Source organism: Chelonus insularis, unplaced genomic scaffold (genome assembly GCF_013357705.1).
Source record: "Chelonus insularis isolate UGA/USDA-ARS -01 unplaced genomic scaffold, ASM1335770v1 contig_121_pilon, whole genome shotgun sequence".
Classification (NCBI taxonomy): domain Eukaryota; kingdom Metazoa; phylum Arthropoda; class Insecta; order Hymenoptera; family Braconidae; genus Chelonus; species Chelonus insularis.
In genome coordinates, this window is record NW_023276363.1 from 676,543 (window position 1) to 697,988 (window position 21,446).

Genomic DNA, 21,446 nt, shown 5'->3' on the forward strand with positions numbered 1-21,446 from the left:
TCAAAACATACATGAATAAATGTTAAAAAAAACATTTTCTCCATTATTTCAACACACCAAGAAATGCGTATTTATCGAAAAAGATCTAAAATCATGACACTAATAAAAAAAAGTAAGAGACTAATAAAATTCTGAAGCATAAATTAAATGTTAAAAAAGTGTTTAACATTTAAATATTAAGACATTGAAAATTGATTAATTAATTAGTGTCTCAAATCTATGTAAATACTTGTTATACATTTGTTAGCGTGTAAGTGTGGGTGTCAATATGCTTGGCATTTATTATTGACAGTTTAAAAATTTTTTTTGAATTGTTTAGTATCTGGGTTACCTTCGGGTTCTTTGGCAATGACCGTGCTGCTCCGGTCGACACCTCCCTTCTTATCCTCTGTACAACATATATACATATACATCTCGTACGCATGTACATTATACGTTGTTAAAATTTACTTCTATTTACATCTAATTATTTACGATTCATCAATACTCGAATCTTAGATACTTTACTTTATCTAACAAAACTTTTTTCAATTTTATTTTATCATATTTTTATTATTAAAATTGTTTTAAAAAAACTTTGTCTTCAAAATGCTTTTAATTATAATTAATATTATGTAATTTATTTGTGTCAAAAAATGATTTATTATCAATTATTTAATATCATCATGACGGGTTTATTTTTAGAAATACTATATTTAATACCATTTGTGAAATTAAACTTGATTGTAAGAGAAAAGATAGAGGGATGACAAGTAATCATGCGAGGTACAAGGTTTACATGCACACAGCGATTATGGAAATGTACTTATTTTCTAATAAGTAAAATGACTCTCTACGACTGCCCTTTACTGATACAATATTTAATAATAATGATTAATGGTTTTACTTCTAGCAAAATTTATGGTGAAAATTCACAACAATGTGAATCTTTAAGGTATTCAATTGGTATATCAATATATAATGAACGGTGAGAAATGATTTTGAAATAAATTTGTGCAGTACTGTGTGCTCAAGTAATTTTTGCTGATGAAATTTATTGGCAAAAATGAAAAAAAATACGTGAATTATCCTAGATTAATAATTAAATAAATAAATAAAAAAAGTGCCTTTCAATTTGAATCAGTGCAAGGGAAATGTGAAAATTAGAGAGATTGTGAAGAGAGGTAGACAGATATATAGCTCAGACAGTTACATGTGAATACATAAAAACATTTATTAATTATTTATATTTTTAATTTCATAAAAAAATATATTAACTATATATATTGATATTTATTGTGTAAAATTTGTTTTTTATAAGGAAAAAAAAAATGAATATAATTTTAGTTAATTATTTAATTTGGGTTTTAAATACAAAACCTTGTAAACTTATGTAATGAATATGCAATGAGCAATAAATGCTTTCTATTAAGCTAGATATCTAATGGAGTTTTTAATAATTATCATAAAATTATTTAAGGGGTAACTTAAATTTAATTTAGAAAAAATGTAGATATTCAATTAATATTTACTCCTATTGATTTGATGTATATGCAAGCAACAAAAGCATGATCAAGTATTATTGAACAGATATTGAATAGAAAAATTGATAATAAAAGTAAAGTTGCAAAAGAAGAATAAGTACCGGGATCGCATTAGAAGCTTCAATAGAATTCGGTTAAGCGGATTTGTATTTTGCGATTGAAGTTGAATTTTATATAGATTTAATAGAAAAAAAGATATTATTATTATTATCATAATATTAAAGACAAGTAGTTAATGTGTTAAATATATTTAAGAATAAAATAAAGAATAAAAATAGAATGTTTAGAATGATAGTGCAAAAGTATTGAAGTATTAAAGTATTTAAGTAAAGAAAATTCTGTATACATACTATTTTAGAATTTAATTAATTTATGGTTGAAATTTATTTATTAAGTTAAGTAGTTATAAAAATACTGTCGTTAAAAGTATAAAAAGTAGTCCAAAATTATGGCCAAGCAATGAAAAAGCAAAATCCTGCATGTTAATTGACAATGAGTATAGAAAGTTCCATGAGATTAATGAGGAAGATACGTGATACAACAGAATTCCTTATGTTTAGCATGGTCACTGACAATGTGATTCTTGTAATGTAACTAATTTTAGTATGAAAACTCAAGTAATGTTTTTTCTTCAAACTGATGTTATTGATAGCGAAGCTCCTGATTAACAAAATAAATGATAACCTAATTTACTTTGTGTATCATAAAATATTTTCCTACATGATAGAAAAAGAGATTCACACTGAGAAAAATATCATTATTCATGTGTTCATAGTTGAAGGTTATCTAAACTTATGGAATGATCACATGGGTATTTTTGTCAGTTTTTATAATTAATAGCAATTAAGATATAAAGATTAAAAAAATACACCATAAACAGCTTCAGTTTAAAGTCTACTGTCATTTTCTGATGATTTATAGAGCAGTATTGGTAAGTAAAATTATTGGGAATGAAAATTATAAACATATTATTATATGAGATTTGATGTTTGTCTATCAATCTATCTCTCTCTCGTTCTCTCTTTCTGATTAACTTGATAGTAATCCAAGTGTAAAACAAAACATTGTATTGGCAAATACAAATAACTCGAATAAACTTATAATATATTAATAACAGTTGATGGAAACTCTAGTACTAAAAACTTCACTCTGCATATTTTTCATTAGTCTGCTAATCTTCATTAAAAATAAATCTTAAAATGAACTATCATCAATAATGAATAAAATTATTTTTAAAAAAAAAAGGCAGACTAGTGTACTGCTACATAAAATTACAGCAGAACGTAAAAGAAAGTCTATTGTAAAGTAAAATAGATATATGTATCAATTGATATATAGATCTAAGTTATTATAGCAAATTTAATAGCAATAATTGTAACAAAATAAATTTGCTTGATTTGTAGATTGGCAATATAATAGTCAACAACATACCAAGAAATTCATGAAGAATGATTGATTATCATACTAACATTATCAGCAGGTCTGTTATAGTGCCATAGTTCTTGTATGAATTTTCAGTAAGTAAAGTTGATTAAATTACATAGACATTTAATACCAATTGAGTGAGGTCATTAACGGAATACTAAGTTTCTTAATTACACCTAATATGTACTTCTACTCTAGAAGGAATTGATATTTGTTGTAATAATCCAAGAGAAATTGGTCTACATAATTTAATTGAAATCCACTTGAAGCTTGAATCAATTACTAAAATTTATGGACCATTTTTTCTAGATCAAAACAACAAGAACCCTGAAGAAAGTAGCACACAGTCACATCAAGGATCTGATGGGGAATTAAATTGAGTTCATAACAAACTGAATCCACATAGTAAGAAAAGTAATATGATAGTAATATAAGGTGTGTTGACAACATCTTTATTGGATGACCCCCAAAACGTCTACTTGGGTTTCAAATGCTGCTACGATTAATCATTTGTAGTGTAATTCTTCATGTGATAGATCAATATTGCACTTTCTGTCCCAAATTACGTTTTCAATACTATATTACGATAACTCGTGGCGGATAGGCTTAAAAAGTAGGGAAAATGGTACCTAAATCCTAATTTGTCATATAAATAGGAAGGGTATACTATTTGGGAGCAGTGAATTTATTGAACTACGTGAGAATACTATTTTGTCTATAGGGCTCACTACAGCTATTGATTTGGGGCATACAAGCATGAAGAAATTTCACATGTCACTTTTATTCTATCATATATCATTTCCAGGGTATTCTTCAGAAACTTTTATTTTATGTCTACTCATATCCTCTACGACATCTCTTTTGTACTTTTCTTTTTCTTTATGGTCATCAACGTGTCTTATACATTAATTTACTTTGACACAACTATTCTCGTCAAATGAAAGGACTATTTGCGTTGAAGTTAAACTGTCATTGAAGGCAATGTTAAATGTACAAAAAAAATATTAACATTATTATTAGCAATAAATATTTATTGTTGACGCAAAAAAACCTTTCAAAATCACGAAAAATGTTTTCATTTATTTTGGCTTTGATAGCGGGTTCAAAAGGGCAATGCGGGTGGGGAATAAGCAATTATAACGTAACCTCCTACCTTTAACATCGTCGTCTTCAATCGTGGTACTGCTGTCGGTGGATTCCTTCACTTGAGAGCCATCTCCCTTCTTCGTAACGATGCTTCGAGCTGGAGTATGTAAATGTATTGGATCAATGACAAATGCTTGGGATACATATTCAGGATTTCGAAAAATGAATAAGGAATGGTGAAAGAACGATCAAAAAAATATATTGAAATTTTGATGAGAGAATAAACGATATATTAATCGTAAACATGTCTTCATGATCTTAATTTTGTTGATCATTATGAAATGTAATATGAGTTTCATAATGACATTAAAATAAATTTTGATGTTGAGATATAAATAAAAATATAAAAGAAAATTTTAATGATAATTATAATGTGTTATTATTCAAAAGAAGAAATGTTTTAATGAATTAGCATAATTTTAAATAAAAATACTAAAAATGTTGTAATCTACACTTTTGAGTAGAAAAGGTCATTATTGTAATCATAAAATAAATAGACTTTAGTAAGACATGTATATTGAATTTAGTAATAATAATATTTCAAATAAATTATTAAATATTGAACGAGAGCAAGATTTTTTCTTAAAAATATCAAAAATACTACTTTATTATTCGTTTATTCTCATTTCAGTCCTGTCTTCAGTCAATATTAAAAAATTTTAATTCAAAAATTCATCAGTTTATATTTTATGAAAAATGATGCTGTCTTTTATAATAATATTTTTCATCTGAATAAAATAAAAAAATCTAAAGATTCATAACATCATCATCATCATCATTTTTCATTATTTTTATAATTCATAATAATAATTAAAAATTTAATTGGTTCAAAAACAAGGTATAAAGGATTCTGTTTGCATGCTAGAAATCTGCACAAGTTATATTAAAACAAGGAGTAGTAGGATTTTCCCAAGCCTATTGTTTTTTTTTCGTCTATTATAATATAATAGCTCTTAGAAATTCCGTTATACTCCGAACTCTAATTTTTAAAAATATTTAATTTAATTATAGCAGCATTTAATTCTGGGGAAGGCAGTTAAACGTGCATGAACAGCTTACATTCCAGCATTTTAAAGACTGTGAGTATAATACAAAAATACATGTTCTAATCGGAGATGTATGTATTTAAAAGATTTTACTATTCGTCAAAGTTTTGTGAAGCAAAACCTATGACTTCATGCAGTGAATAACGCGTGTACATGTCAAAAGCAATACAATTAAGTTAGACCAACAAAAGACTTATATATAATCTCAAACTAACTACATTTTACGAATAAATGGCTATGAAAGTTTATCTCGTCTTTTATATATCATATCATTTTCTCACAAATTGGAGTTACGTTTCTCTTCAAAATATGTTCTTTCAGAAATTAATAAATTTGATGAGAACTTTTCTGATTTAAATTTCAACATGATGTAAAGAGTTTAGGAGGTTTTCCTCAATAGTAAAAGTTTTATTGCTAGGTTATAGTCAAATTCCACCAGCTATTATTACACTATTAACAATGAAGTTCAAAAGTTTATGTTAAATTGATATTTTTCTATTTTAGTCCAGTTTAGCAACTATAACTATATTACTGCTGTAAACATAACTTCTAAAATTGATTACTTTTTATTTTAAAACTACTGCCTGTCAATATCTTAAGTGACTTAAATCCTTGATTAAAATAAGAAACTCATTTTTTATTTTTATTTGTCACTGATGAGGAGAAAATAATTTCAAGTTGAATTTAAATATTTAAGGATTCGTACAAGTATTGTGCAACTTGAAATATTTATATTGCTCTAAAAGTGAGTTGAATAATTTACTTTTTGTTTGTTTTACAGAATTTTACTAAATTTGCTTGCTTTAGGACATTAATTACGCAATACTCTCTTTTAATTATCGATTTTAGCATAAATAGTTAACAGCTCTTGTGTAATTGCTATCCGAATCTGTCATCTGTGAATATATCTTCACATTAAAAACTAATTATGCAAAATATATCCTCGCAATTTTCATTAAGTAGAAAAATATTAAATTGTAAAAATTTAGTAACTAAATTTAATGAAGTCCATTAAATACAACCTGTACTACATTATTTCTACTATTGCATAGAGATAAACTCAACGGAATAATTAAAAATTTGTAAAGCCATCCAATATAATTTATTACGTGTTTAGTTGAAAATAAATGCAATCAAATTAGCGTTGTTTATTCTAACGTAGCGAATTAAAAAACTCAAATATCAAGCATTCAAAAGCATGAGCATTAAACAAATTTTATCAGTTTAAATTTAAGCTGAAAATATTGCTTCTTTTCAATTCATCAAGCGGTCGTGATATTGTGGAGTAATTTCAAGATCAAACATATTGTCATAAATAAAACAATATTGTAAAAATTTTAAAAATATTATTATTACCATTTGTCTCAGTTTTATGTCTGTATTTCACAACAAAACAAAAAAAAAAAACAAAAAAAAACTATAGATAAACAAATAGACAAATTACTTATGTCTTATATTTTTTTTATTAAAAAAAGCAAAATTATAAATCATAGATAAAAATATTTGAATGATTATTATAGATTAATAAAAATGTAAAATAGAGTTAAATGAGAAAATAGGATTCGAGTTATACGGTACAGCGCCTCCGACCCAATTCATACGCAAGTTTCATAAATTTAATAGCTTAATTTTTTAAACGAGTAAGCAGGATACTATCATGATATGAAAATAAAAGATAGATATAGAATTGAATGAAAATGATTTAGAATAAAGAAGCAGAGTTGAATGAAATTTCGTATACCTTATTAGCATCATTAATTTTGATTGTACAATATTCAGTAAATGAATATTCCGCAGGTACTTATGATTGCGTGATTGTATAATACCAGCATATTGATTATATCGTTTCATATTTCAATCAGTTAATTCGATTTCTATCCTAACTTTACTTATTAAATTTTCATGAAACATGAGCCTCAACAATAACTACCTATTGTCATATAAATAAGTTTTCTATTTTTCTAATTCACTAGAGAAATGATAAGAGTCAATATAGAAACATGGAAGAGAGAAAGAGAGAAATAGTTAATAGATGAAATGTAGAATTGTAGATATATAAATAGAACAAAGAAGACTTAAGGTGAAAGATGAAAATGAAATACCTAATATCCAATTAAAAAAAGTTATGATCTTTTTTGTTTATTTTATTGAAAAAATCACTTATAAGTCATACATAAAAGAAAATATATGAGAAAGTGATTCAGATAAAATGGCAACTTTCAATTGATTTCCTTTATAGAAAAATGGATATTCTTTTTCTTGTGATATTTTGAAAGAATTTCATCCAAGATTATAATCGACTTTGAAAGAGTAAAAAAAAGAGCAAATCGATGCGTACAACAATGTGCAACGATGCAACACTGCAAGCATCAAAGTTATATGTATGTTCCTTCTACTTATATGCTTCCCGATACAGAGCTTTTGTCTTGGATCGAAGTTAACGTTGGACATTCTACCTTAGGTACATGACTATGTGCATTATTACCCTTTTTTACTACCCGTTCCCACAGGCAGCCTCTTCTTTTTTTTATTATTGAAGCGCGTAATTCGATAATGGTCACTGTCATCGAGGATGACTATCACGAGTGAAGAAACGAGTAAGTGGTAAGAGAATGACCTCGATTATTCCCGGTTAATTGCAAATCGACTGCGACCTTATCACATTAGAATACAAGGTTAATTTTAACGTCATACGAGTATTCAATCGATCACTATAAAAAATTACTATGAAATTTTTTTATGAAATTCTTTAGTTTTATCTGATAATTATAAAATTAACAAAAATATTTTATATCATAATTATTTATCAAAGAGTCATTTTAAATAAATACACAAAACTACATTTACTAAATAAAAACTATTCTAATATCATCATTAACCATGAACAGGCTATAATAACCATAGATTTGTAAAATGATGCAAAATAATTGAACAGGTATATCAATACGTAAGTAATGAGACATGGATATTAGTTATCAAATTGTAATAAAGATTAAAGACATGTAATTATTTCAAAGATAAAAAATAAAGAAACAATCTGATAGCTACAATATTATGTGCTCTAATAGTCTAATTCAAAATTAGATATTATTAACATGACGAAAATTATTGTGTGTTGTGACACGCAATCCGTAAATCAAATATGAAATGCTATTTCGTGTATGAAACATAATATGACGGAAATAAAACTTTTGTTCTAGTATGCAGGAGTAAATGAATCCACACGATGGATTTTCATTTTCCATGCTCTCAAAAGGAGAAGGATTGTTTCAGAAATATTATACTTAATTATTATTATTATCATTATTATTATTATGACATCAAGTGTAATGCATACTTTTCGAAAAACAAAACAGTTATAAATCTAAATACGAAAAATTAAAATTGTTAACTCTATAATAATTATTATAAAAATTATTTATTATATACAAAATTAGGTTTTTATTTATTGGAAGACTAGATTTATTTAAAAAAAAAAAAATTAAACATTTATTGCACTGCCTGATAATAAATATTTTTAATAACAAAAACTGATAATTTTTTGTTGTAATAAATTGAATTTTTTTTATAAAAACTTCACTTTGAAAATTAAAAATTAAATTTCTCTCCAAGTTTAATAATAATAATAATAAAAAACTCAGTTATTCGAGTCATTTTCCTTTTACGATTATTTTTCAAATACGATAACAAACTTAATTCTTCCTGACTCACTAATCTACTAATCATTCGACTTTATTTAAAGAGTCATTACAGTGCTTTTAACGAAATTATATGATTAAAAAATGTCTCAACTAATTTTCATGAAGATAATTTTTTCAACGAAAAAACAATCTAAATGGATTAAAAGTTTCTCTATTAAAACAATATTTTAATCTATCAAGCAGTGAGTTATCGATCATTAGATCATTTACATGATAAAATAAAGTAATTTTATGAATAACATAAATACACGGAGAAAAAAGTAAAGAACAAATGACCGGAATTATCATAATAATTATAAGACAACGCGAGTAAAAGTAGGGATTTGATTAGAATTATATTTGTTTCATACCCATTTTATCCGTTTTGAATTTTAGTTGAAATTTTTTCGTCCTGATAAATTTTTCCTACTCGCAGATTTGAACTAACAACCGTTCTCGTACGCATACGACTTGAACCTACGCTTTAATCTTCTAAACTATCCTACTACTTCTTTTGTAAACAAGAACATTGAAGTAAGAAATGAAAAACAACGATTAGATTGAATGAATTTATCAGCACACAGCTATTACTTTACGATGAATGATATTTACTTCCCAATCTTCAGAAATCCATATGCCAATAATAAATTCTTAGAACTAAATAAAAGGTAACACAAATTCCTTTAGTGTAAGGTTCAATTTTAATCCACTAAAATAAAATGAAATAAAATCAACATTACGAGTCTTACTATTTTTCTCCGTGTTCTGCACGATACTAACACTAGATGTTTTGGCAAGTTTAGATTTCCCCAGAGTAATTAATTTTATTTACATTTAACTTTGATGCATTTTAATTTAATTTTAATTATAAAAGTTCTATCTCAGTTGAATGGATAAATATAGAATTATATCCAGTTCATAGATAATGTGCGACAATAATAGTGTATGATTCGTAAGATAAGATGCAGTATGAGGGTGATGGAACAATTGGTTGTAACGAGCACTACATTATACTCTGCCACAAGAGGATAAATTAACTATTGAGTATAAAATATTATACGTGACATAGTATGACAAATACAAAGGACTGATGTAGATGATGTGAGAGAGTCTCGTGAGAATTAAATAATAAACATTAAACAAACAGTGATTTAGTGAATGTGTGAACGAAGGTAAATATGCAACAGATAGGGACAAAGGAAATACAATTCGTCGAGCTCCACGTAGCGCTGAAGAGGGCCGGAGGTACTCACCTTGTCCATCATACTTACTGGAAAAGTTCCGCGTGGCTATCATTGTAGTTAAAATAGCGCCCTGTTAACATAATTTTTAAAAATATTCATTACCATTCATGACAAAATATAATTAGAAATTTCAAAATTACTTTCATACAGCTAATTAATGAAGTAGTTTTATAGAGAAGTAAATAGCAGGAATATTTTTAACCTCTTGTATGTTTGGTGATGTATTTTCCTGATTATCCATCATAAATCTTTATTTTCGTGATGTATTTTTTTCTCTAGACGAGCACTGACAATATGAATCAAAATTATTACAGCAAGAATAACGATTTGAGTTTTGTATCACACAAAATGCGACATAGGCCGGTAAATATTCGTGACACTGCAACTATTCACACAACGAAATAAATTCAAATGATAAGTAGTGAAGGCCAAGCCTTAGCAGTACTTAGATTCACTCAAACTATCAGAATGGTATGAGACTGTTTAACAATCCGGTCTACACTGACGATTATTGTCATTGGCATGTATATATCAAGACATAGTGTAAGTCAAGCCACATCGATAAAGTTTGTGGGAGACCTTCGATACCCACAATATTTTTTGTTGCAGAACAGAAATTCTCATATTATTCTCCTTCAACTACAACTACTGCCTAGTAAATAGCATCAATCAATTTGGTAGTGACTATTGCAGTCAATATATTCCTATATACCTGCTGCTGAAGAGAATATATATGACAGAAAACAAAATAAATTTCACGTGCTGAATATTATCCTAATATTTATCTATATCGTTTTATATACATATTTCACATGTGCTGTGCGACCGACATTTGGATAATTGAGGTGAAGGCCTCGTAATTACCGAAACGATAACGTTAACGACGAGAAACTCACGCCGATCGTGTTCAAGGGAAATTTACGACGATGGTGTGCTAGAAATTCTCAATTCCATGGAACTATCGGTGAATAACTATTAGCAGACCCTATCCACTTGACAATTAATGGCTTCCAAGATGTTCTCATTCAAGTCAACTCACTCATCTCGCTGCATTAATCAGTTCATCGATACAACACATTATGCCACAATCATTTCATGACCATTACACTAATGTTTGTAATTCATTTACTTTCAACTCTTATGGAAATGAAAACACAGCTATCTCAAAGAAATGGAAATTACTTTTGCTAACTTTCTCGTTTGTTTTTGGTTGAAGTAAATCAATAAACAGTAATTCAATGAGTAATTGTTGATTTAAGTTACGATAGAATAAGGTATTGTAACAATAAAGTAACAACAAACTTACTTTTAATTTGCGCCTTGCATTGAATTTCTTCAAGCAATCCACAGTCTCTTGTCTGTGGACCACTGATGCAACACGTTCGCGTTGCTGTAATGAAAGAAAAAATAGATATTAACATAAGAATGGTGGTTATTACATCATATTTTTATAAAAAAAAATACAATAAAAAAGTATACGAATACTTACGCAAATCCAAGGGTGCCTAAGTGCTTCACTTGCGGTGATACGCTTAGTTGGGTTGACTGTTAACATCTGATTGATGAGGTTTCTTGCTTCTGGCGTCACCGTATCCCACTCAGGACTTGGATACTGCCACATACATCGAATAAATATAATGCTAATTAGTTGCCGTATTGTTCAAGCATCATTAACTTCTGATAAGTAACAGTCTTACATCATACGCTCCAGCTTTAATTTGACTATATAACCGGTGTTGATCTTCATCCCAAAATGGAGGATAGCCCACAAGAAGAATGTAAAGAATGACTCCACACGCCCAAATGTCAACTGGCTTTCCGTATGATTCTTTTTTGAGAACTTCTGGGCTAAGATAACCGGGCGTACCAGCAAAACCTTTTAAATCATATGAAATATTCAGTCGATTATAAAAGAAATAACAAAAAAGAACATTGTAAAAGATGCATTGTGCTTTTTCCACAGCAATTTCTCTTATCAGTAAAAAGTTTTATTTAACAATTAATCAATATCTACATACCATACCACGCTTGTACATCTCCTTGCACTTCAATTGCTAACCCAAAGTCTGCTAATTTTACTGCAGCACCCTTGGCTTTGCTTGCAAGAAGAAGATTCTCTGGCTGTTGATGATAGTAAATATTATATATAAGTTGAATTAATTAAATTAAGTAAAAAAGTGAAGTCACTGTTTATTATATTTATTGATAAAGTTTATAGAAGTACCTTGAGATCCCTGTGCACAATTCCATTGTGGTGGCAGTGATGGACACTTTCCAGGATTTGTTGTATACAGTGGGAAGCATCAGCCTCGCTGTAAAATTCTCGGGCGACGATGTCCTCGAAAAGTTCGCCGCCAGTGACTCTGAAAACAGCGAAAAACTTGGCGTAGATTATTGGCCTTCATGGTGCAACAGTCAAGAAACTTGCGTTTGCCTCTAGCTATAGATTCAATGCTCTATATTTGAATATGATTAAGATGATGCAAAACATTGGATAGGTGTATAACTGGAGAGAAAACTTCTTATTAAAAAGCTTTTTTAGATATTTCTGTTCAAACAGTCCAATGAAATTGTAAAGAATTTTAATATACATTCACCAATAATGTAATGTTTAATTGAGCATTCCAACTACTTTCTTCTTTGATATTCAATACAAAATGCATTTCTTTCATCGAGTTATTACTTACAGGTCGAAGACGAGGTAGTGGCAGTTTTCTTCTTGTATACTTTCGTGTAATCGAACTGAAAAAAAATGAGAAAAACAATTAGATTGTTTTCATTTATGAAAATTTACATGAAATAAATATTTAGAATAAATTTTCTTGCTTAGTATATGAATAATTATACAAGTTTTACTTTGAGAAACTCAGCAATAATGAACAATGGTTCATCATCAAAATTAATTAAAAACTTTAATGAATAAATTTCAATGTGTGTCTTAAACATTCATTTTGCTTTAACAAAATACTTTGTTTATATCTTGATAATGTTGAAAGCATCATTTTTATCTAGTAACTTTTCTTATTTCTACTGACTATAGAAATTGTGATGGTCTAAAATATCATCAACTGAACGAACAGTTGAAGTTTTAATAAGTATTATTAAATTTCTCGAGCCTCAGTTAATTTGTTGGCTAATACAATATAGAATCATGTTCAAACAAGTACCTGTGTTTAGCATACATCTCAAATAAATCTTGGAAAATTAGGTAGAAAAAGTTGAGATATTGGAGTTCGTATGAAAGTGAGTATAAATTTTTACAACTTTATTATAAAATATAAAAAAAAAGATAATGAAAAATATTTTCATTTTAATATTATTGAATGTAACTAAATCTATGAAATTTCTGTGCAATACAATATTAGAAATGATCATGACTTGAGTAAAACTATATGCTAAGGAAATTGGAGAAATTCTTACATAACAATAAGTCTTTGCACAACCTGAAGGTTATATGGGCAGAATTTCATTTACTGGTGCAATGAGAAACTTGCTGAGAAACTTCAAAATTCAATAATAATACAAGTTTGTTTTAATTAAATTTACATTCGTATTATTATATATGTGAGTATAAATTAGCCCTAAAGTAAGCTGGAGCACGTTGAAAACATCATAAAACACAGCACAACTATAACTCGATACATAATAGTTCACTATGAATTAGAATTCAACGTTAAATCTCGATTATATTTGTGTCATAGATCAATCAGCTGCAGAATTAATTTCTCATCAATCTATGTTGGGGCTGTTTGGGGCCGACAAGAAAAGAGGAATTTATGAGCAAACTTACGCATAATAACACGTAAGTCACGCTAAGGAAGAATTGAAAATTTATAGTATTGTGTAGACCAATAAAAGTACATAAATAAATATCTAAAAATAGTAATCAATATTATAACCCAGATTTTCTGGCAAATGATTGATTCAACATCAATCAAATGGATTATTATTATTTGAAGAAATTTTTTTGCAATAGCAATTTATCAATTCGTTCATTGATTTACTTTTAAATTTCATTCCCATATCAAGAAATGACTTTCTTATTCTTATCTATACAAAAATAGTCTGAAGTAAGACCAATTTCTGAATCTAATGGTGATGAAATTCACATATTACAATTACCCTAAAACTGCATGTGACTATAGTCAGGTACCAAGTCTGGTATTATTGATTTGATCATGGCTATCTTTTAATTGAGCCAAATAAAGAGACATACAGATAAACATCCCTCTAATGAAACAAATAATTCTCCAGTTTTAAGTAAAAAAGCTTTTAATTTTTTATCCATGGTCTTTTGAACTTAACAGTTGATCAATTTGTCTGCTTACTCTTGAGATCAATTCCTGCATCTAAATGATGATAGCAAAAGATCTCTTTCTCCAGTGGATGTTAAATATTTATAGAGATAAAAGAGAATAAAGACAAAAGCATGACACTATTTAAATGTTTCGGAACGTTAGTTTCACCATCGTAGAGTCGAAAAGTACCGTTGCAGAACGTAGTTACATGACGTTGTTGAGAACAAGCATGGCGTCTAGTCGGTCCCGAGAGTAAAATACTGTCTATACTACCCAAGTCAAAGTATTATATCGTGCTTATCGATCGTAGCCACACCTTGATGCATTTGTGCAGGGCCACGCGACATAAATCGATTATGTATCCTCGTCTTTGTTTTCCTTTCCATTCAGTCCTTCTTACTGTTTTGTTTCCCATTGTATCAATACTAAACCGTCCAAGTAAAATCGATGAACAGCTTCCCTTTAGCTACTGGAATGTTTTGTAATCATTTGACGCTTTCACACTCTCCTCTCTCTCTTCTAGGATATCATCCATTGACAAATAATTATTGTTTGCAATAGAAAAATCAAAGATATTCTCTAGGACAAATTCATGGCTGGTGAATTATCAAAGATGAAAATATCGATCCGGACTTATAGTTCTAAAGGCGGTGAAAGCTTGAAGTTAAATAGCCAAGCTTTAATATTCAACAAGAATATGTATTATTTCTTCTAAAGTTTATTTAATTCACACACTAATTTTCTATTGAAATACATTATTGTTAATAAGTGAAAATGTGAGACCTAGAGTATTATTGAGATTAACTATATCAGATTTACCTACAAAATTCATGACATTATAGAATGAGTATTTAACATTATGTTCTATGTGTATTTAATACCATGCCTATTATTGAGCAGCTAAATGCCACCGACTTTAATTAATAAATTAACCATGTATAATTTCAACCTCAATTATTTTCTTTTTACTTTTTTTCTAGACTTCAGAAGATAATCAACAAAATAAACAATCGAATTCTATTGAATTAAAATTTCAATTTATTTACATTAAATGTTAATTTAGGTAACAGAATAAATTGATAAATTCATTTTATTTTTGTAAGTATTGCTATGTTTATATTTCAGTTAAAAAGGATTCAAAATATTTGTTTTACGAATTTTGCATTAAACTGAATACATATTGAAATTATTACTTTATATATTTTGTACACAGATCATAATAATTTTGTTTGATTATGAATCATTAAACAAAAAAATCCTGACCTTATTATAACAAATAAACAATTATTCTACATAATTCCCTTGTGTGCTATGAATAAGATTGCATGAGCCATTAAATTGCTTCTGATTATAATACAGTGTTAAGTAGCCATACATAATAAATATTATCCACAATACATAATTAATTCAATTGGTTGATATAATAAAAATATATTTATCTTTTCATCTAATGGGCAAATTTTTTTAATAAACAGTCTAAATAATTCAATCTTCAAAGCTCATTAATCTCATGCAAAACTAAATTGCTATAATTCATTAAGCATGAAATTAAATAATTGATATCTTTAAAGTGAATATTTAAATTAAAAGGTAAAAAAATGCATTGATAAGTAATCTCAAACAATTATTGTAAATGGGTAATTCTCTGTTCTATGTCACATAATTCGATTATTCGATAGCTAACACTTTCCTCTGAGCAGCATTTTATAGCAGGTGACTGGTAATCAAGTTGCGTGTCAATAAAATATGCTAGTTAATATTTCATAAGAAAAAAAAAAACAAAAAATAAAAGAAATGAACAATGACAATTACACCTGGTTGGAGTATATTAATAAGAGACCAGCAGAACCATCGAGATTGCAAGCTAAAACTTCTTTGGAGAGTGTATATATCAAAGGACGCACTTAATGTAATTCAATTAATTTTAAGGTGCCTCGAGCACTACAAAAAATCTACTTTAAAACACCAAACTCCCGTGCAGTAAATTTTTACAAATAAAAAGTTACTGATGTGATAAAAGTTGCATTAAATTTATGCTGTCTAATGTTTCTGGCTTTCAACATGAGTAATAAAAGCATGGCTTATTCTTTTGATGTTATCAATGTAAATGAAGTTAGTAAATCAAACGTTGTCAAGCTATCTTGCAATTTTTTTAATTGTAGAGCAAAACAACAAACCAAGTTATCATCATCAGGTCAATCCTTTGTTTTTATGTACAAGAATCGATGAAGTGTTTTAAAATACCTCAAGAATATTCTATGATGTGACTTGTTGAAAATATCAATTTTTTTTTGACTTGTAAATGATGCATTACTATCTTTTATGATTTTATTTACATACTCATAACAATAGTTTCAGGTTGCTACTGATTGAATTTTTTATATCTTCATATAATAAGACTAATTTAAATTTTATGAGAAGAATTTTAAAAAAAGTTCTAAACTTTTGAAGATGCTTCAAATTAATTTGATTATTTGATTTCTAAAATCTAGGCAATAATTTTTTTTTGAAGGATGAAAAAAAAAAGTATAATTGACTTTTTAATCTCCTACATATGAGCTTCAAAAAGTCTCACATTCATCGAACAAAAATCAGACGAACGATGAAGAGGACATGTATATTGAAAATTGAATTGAATTGTCGATATTCTATACCCACACTTTCCAAAGACTGACAATTTGAGTATAAAGTACATGCTGTACAAGACTTTTTCATGATAGTTATTATTGATAGTTGCGCGCTTGGCCTCCAGTTGAACGTCGTGCAATGAATAAAAGAAACGTAAAGGAAATGCTATATTTGTGATCGTCTGCTAGCAACATATACACAGCCGTTGATCTGTCTTTCGAAATAAATCCAATGAATTATTAATAAGGAAGAGTGATCCTGCATGCAATTGGTTTAGAGTATGAATAAGGAACCCTTTCTCTATTTATGTAGGTTGATGATTATCCTACGATTAAAAAAAAATATGTACTGCTCCAACTTTAAACCCTTCTTATCTCTCATAATACTTTTAGATTATCTTAGCATCGAGTTTGATCAGATAAATATTAAGGGCCTAAGTTTGTGAAGAAAGTTGGGAAATTAATATGAAATAAATATCCTATGAACTCTATTAGGGCTTTTATTAAATTTATCATCAGCAATTAATAATTTTTAAGGATACATTTCAGACCATTTTTAGTGTATTAAAACTTTATAACTGGAAAAAGTTTTTAATTAAAATTAGAAGAGCGTGATAATTGATAAATAAAGAAAAAGTCTTGAGTATCTCGATGTGAACATAAGTTGGTAGAGTCTTTTGTTGTTTAGCACGTGACTAAAAATGCTAGAGTCAGCTTTTACTAGAGTTTAGAGATGACAGCATGCCATAATATATCAAGGTAAGTATTCATATGGATATATCTGTGCCATATAAAGAAAATGAGAGAAAAAAAAATTATAGTTAAATAATTATGAAATTTTTTGCATAGGTTTAATTACTACTGATAAACCTAACACCTGAAAGTTCTCCCCACTTCTTCCCGAGAAACATTCCGCAGTGCAGAAGCTGCGCAAAGTATTTCGACGCCTTGCAACTTTGTCTATTCACGGGACATTTGTGTCCTCGTTTTGTTCTTTGTCAATGCTTTCACGAGCGTTAAATTTTTTCTTTTATGTTTCTTTTTTCTGTTGCCGTTTTTTTTTATCACCAGCCCTCTTGAATAACCTTTAGAGCATCAAAGCAACGACAAATTAGCACATACGATACGTCACTACGACCCTAACAAGCAATAAATTTAAAGACCATCCTAGAAAACATTGTCCAAGTCACCCTTCTTAAAGCTTCAATTCCTTGCGGCAATAACTTTAGAAGTGAACGACTACATGAGTGAAAATTATTTTTTATTATGATTCAATTATTCAAAGATATTCCATTATCAACACAATCTTTAGCTTGGGAATATTTATGGGAAAAAATTGTTTAATAATTCAATATGAACATCATTATCTTCTGTTAATAGCATGTTCATAATCATTAACGTTTCGATGTTAGAAAATTTTTGTCCTCCCTACAGTGAATTCCTCATTCGACAGCGAGTTTCCTGTGGTGGAGTCCAATGATAATGACAGTCTGGCTGTGAAGATCAATCAACTGCCATCAAGGAGAGTTAGATTGGCAGGCATTAGTTGTAGTAAATACATGCTCAACATGAGAATAAGGAAATGAAAATGTGTTCAAGTACATTAAATGATATAAAGTGTTCTTTATTTTCCACTAATCAATCAGTACATTAAAGAAATAGCATTGTAAGAATCTCTACATATTCTCTCCTGATTTATCAATGATGTTAACTTATTCTTCAAGTAAAAATTTATCAACATGAGTCAAATAAATTCTATCTATCTTGATAAAAATGATGCTTTCTGTACATCTGCATGTATTAATCGTTTCTCTATTTGTTTATCTAGACACTATATTGACTTGAGTGCCAATTATCAAGCCAGCACTTTCTACTGATTTGATAAGTAAATATTTGGACTTAATAGATCAGCACATTTAACTAGTTTAATCAACTATTATTCCAGTTAATTGATCTAGCTATTTTACTAATCTTTGAGTTCTTCATACATCATTTGATGATAGAAGAAACAGTTAACGACAATAGATTATTTCAAGAAATATTTCATTGTTTCTAACAGAGAAATATTAACTTAATAAGAATAGAATTGTTATTGGAATTATTTTGTAGTGTATAAAGCACTAGGTATTTAATATGCTGATATATACTAACAATGCTATGCTATGTGGTTATCAGACCACTGTCGACGTTATGTTTCAATTTCAATTTATCGACACTTTGACGAATCAGGACCAATCATTGTATGTCTCATGGTCGCACGTCATTTGTCCTGTGATAATATTCATCAGTAATGGAATGTTAGTCATCAATATATACATGAAATTACTGTTGGACCGTGATAATTGGTTAATACATTCACCACAATTGTGCAAATCTATTTCTCAAGTGACGTTTTTTTTAGTTAAATGAATTTATTTAGAAGACCCTGATGATAAGCACTGATATTGTTATTCAGGTCTAGACAGTTTTAGATCAATAAGTGTTTGATCTGATATTGGATTATTGAGGAAAAAAATTAAATCTGATAGTTTAGTTCTAACTTGAAATCTAAATTTATTGAGTGAAAATTTTCCTCAAGTCAACCCACTAAATATCCCGTGGGCATCAAAGTTCTTGTAAACTTGTGTAATTAACAATTTTATTAGTATCACCCAGGGGCAATAAAATTTTTTCCAATATATTCAATGCTATTAGATCCACTCACCTATATTCGGGTGTTGTAATTTCCTGCATATCCGAGCTTCTCGTTCGAGCTTCTGAAAATCTGAAAAGTAAAAAAGTAATAAATTAAGTGAACTTGTTGATTAATTAATTCTAGGATTAATTGAGAGAAATTTATTTTAATCAGTCTTATGAGTTAATTAGTGCATATTAAAATAGAGCATCATTCCCTTAGGAATCCGAATTTCAAAGAAGTCAGTGTGATTTTATTGTTCAATTATTCTATTAAGAGAAAACTTTTCGATCCTAGAAGAATTTAGATAAGTGCAAAGTTTTCTGCATGCAAGTCTCTGCATCAAGAAAAGTCTTTCTACGAGCTATGAAGAATCAATCTGTTACAGTACGTGAACTGATATTCAAAGAGGTGATTATTCACTGTTATGACCTTGACTACTTTATTTTCTGCAATGAACATTTGATGACATTAAACTTTGATATGCTCCAAGTGGAGTGCTGAAAGCTTTTCTTGGAAAAGTTATTGTTTCACTCTAGTGATGATGGAGTAAACATTATTTTCAGAACAAATGGATATAAATTTTTAAATAAAAATTTATGAGCAATAATATTAATAATTATCTAAAGAATAAAAAATTTTCCTTTCAATTTTTTTTTCTTCTATTCATCCCTTGAATACTCGCAATCTCGTGCTTTTTATTATACGACATAAAAATGTGCATTTTTATCTATGGATTTTTTTTATTGTGACAAAATATGGTAATTTAAACGGTAAATCAACGACAAATGTTACTCAATAGATCTTGTGGTGAGAAAAAAAGCTGTTTTCGACGAAGCCAATTGTCGTTAACGCCTGTTGTGGAATGCAAAGCCTTTACCCACGTGGAGACGTATGTAATTTAAGCGAAGCATCGGTAACGAATGAATATTAGGAGCGATCGTGGAACTCGAAATTCCGTCCAAAAATAACACAAGCAAGCGCACAGCCCGGTCTTGCTGCGGTGCTGTAGATAATCTTTTCGAGGATCGCTGCGGCCATTGACGAACCGAAATAACGCCGGGACCACCGGCTCGCGTGACCAACGGTACCTTATTCTTTCATATCGCTTTACAGTCTTTCGTGGATGCTCAAGTTTGGTTCAATGAACGTCAACTCAATGATACCATTTTGTACTGTTCAAATCATAAGTACTCTTATTTGCACGAATAAGAATATAAAGTCATAGAAATATCATCGATTTTTATCCTTCAAAAATGATTCTTTTCTTCACTATTTACAATTGCTTGTAACGTAATTCATTCATTATTGAAGACAAAAAATAAAGGATGTTTTTTAAATTTTAAATAGCCAGGTAATTTTGGAGTATCATCTGACGTGCATTCAAGTGTTCAAGTTGGAGATGGAAGTTTTTGAATTAATAAAAGCTCGAGAAAATAAAAAACAAAAGCTCCGAGAAATACCTAAAAATAGTAAGTATACAGTAGCTTCAGTATATTTCAAGTCATGATTATAGAATGCAACAAAAAATCTGGGAAGAAAATAACAACTATGAGACTGTTGACAGATCAACTATATAAGTATAAGCAGCGAAATAAAAAAATTTGACTTTTCAAAGAATTATTAAGATAATAATGAACAATAAAGTAACGAAGCAAAGAGAAACAGAGTGAAGTGTTGTAGTGGTTACTACCGAGCAATTTTTATCTGTCCTAAACTTATTATCAGAATATTTTACTACGTGCGAACATGTTTGCCAACGCCTTCGCTTCCTACTTTGCAT

General features: G+C 28.6%; 1 protein-coding gene across 28 annotated transcripts in view; it reads right to left on the reverse strand.

Annotated features, from left to right (window-relative positions):
• Positions 1–21,446, reverse strand: part of CaMKII (Calcium/calmodulin-dependent protein kinase II) — a 54,146-nt gene that overhangs the window by 11,247 nt on the left and 21,453 nt on the right. For 12 of the 28 annotated variants that reach the window (XM_035081453.1, XM_035081521.1, XM_035081470.1 and 9 more), the window contains exons 3-12: positions 19,694–19,753; positions 12,752–12,806; positions 12,289–12,427; positions 12,083–12,185; positions 11,762–11,940; positions 11,554–11,676; positions 11,371–11,454; positions 10,074–10,134; positions 4,102–4,191; positions 332–388 (exon numbers count right to left, since the gene is read on the reverse strand). In XM_035081453.1, coding sequence (XP_034937344.1) covers positions 332–388; positions 4,102–4,191; positions 10,074–10,134; positions 11,371–11,454; positions 11,554–11,676; positions 11,762–11,940; positions 12,083–12,185; positions 12,289–12,427; positions 12,752–12,806; positions 19,694–19,753 — 951 coding nt within the window. The remainder of the gene's footprint in view (positions 1–331; positions 389–4,101; positions 4,192–10,073; positions 10,135–11,370; positions 11,455–11,553; positions 11,677–11,761; positions 11,941–12,082; positions 12,186–12,288; positions 12,428–12,751; positions 12,807–19,693; positions 19,754–21,446) is intronic. The other 16 variants (XM_035081681.1, XM_035081539.1, XM_035081462.1 and 13 more) reach the window with 3 other exon arrangements.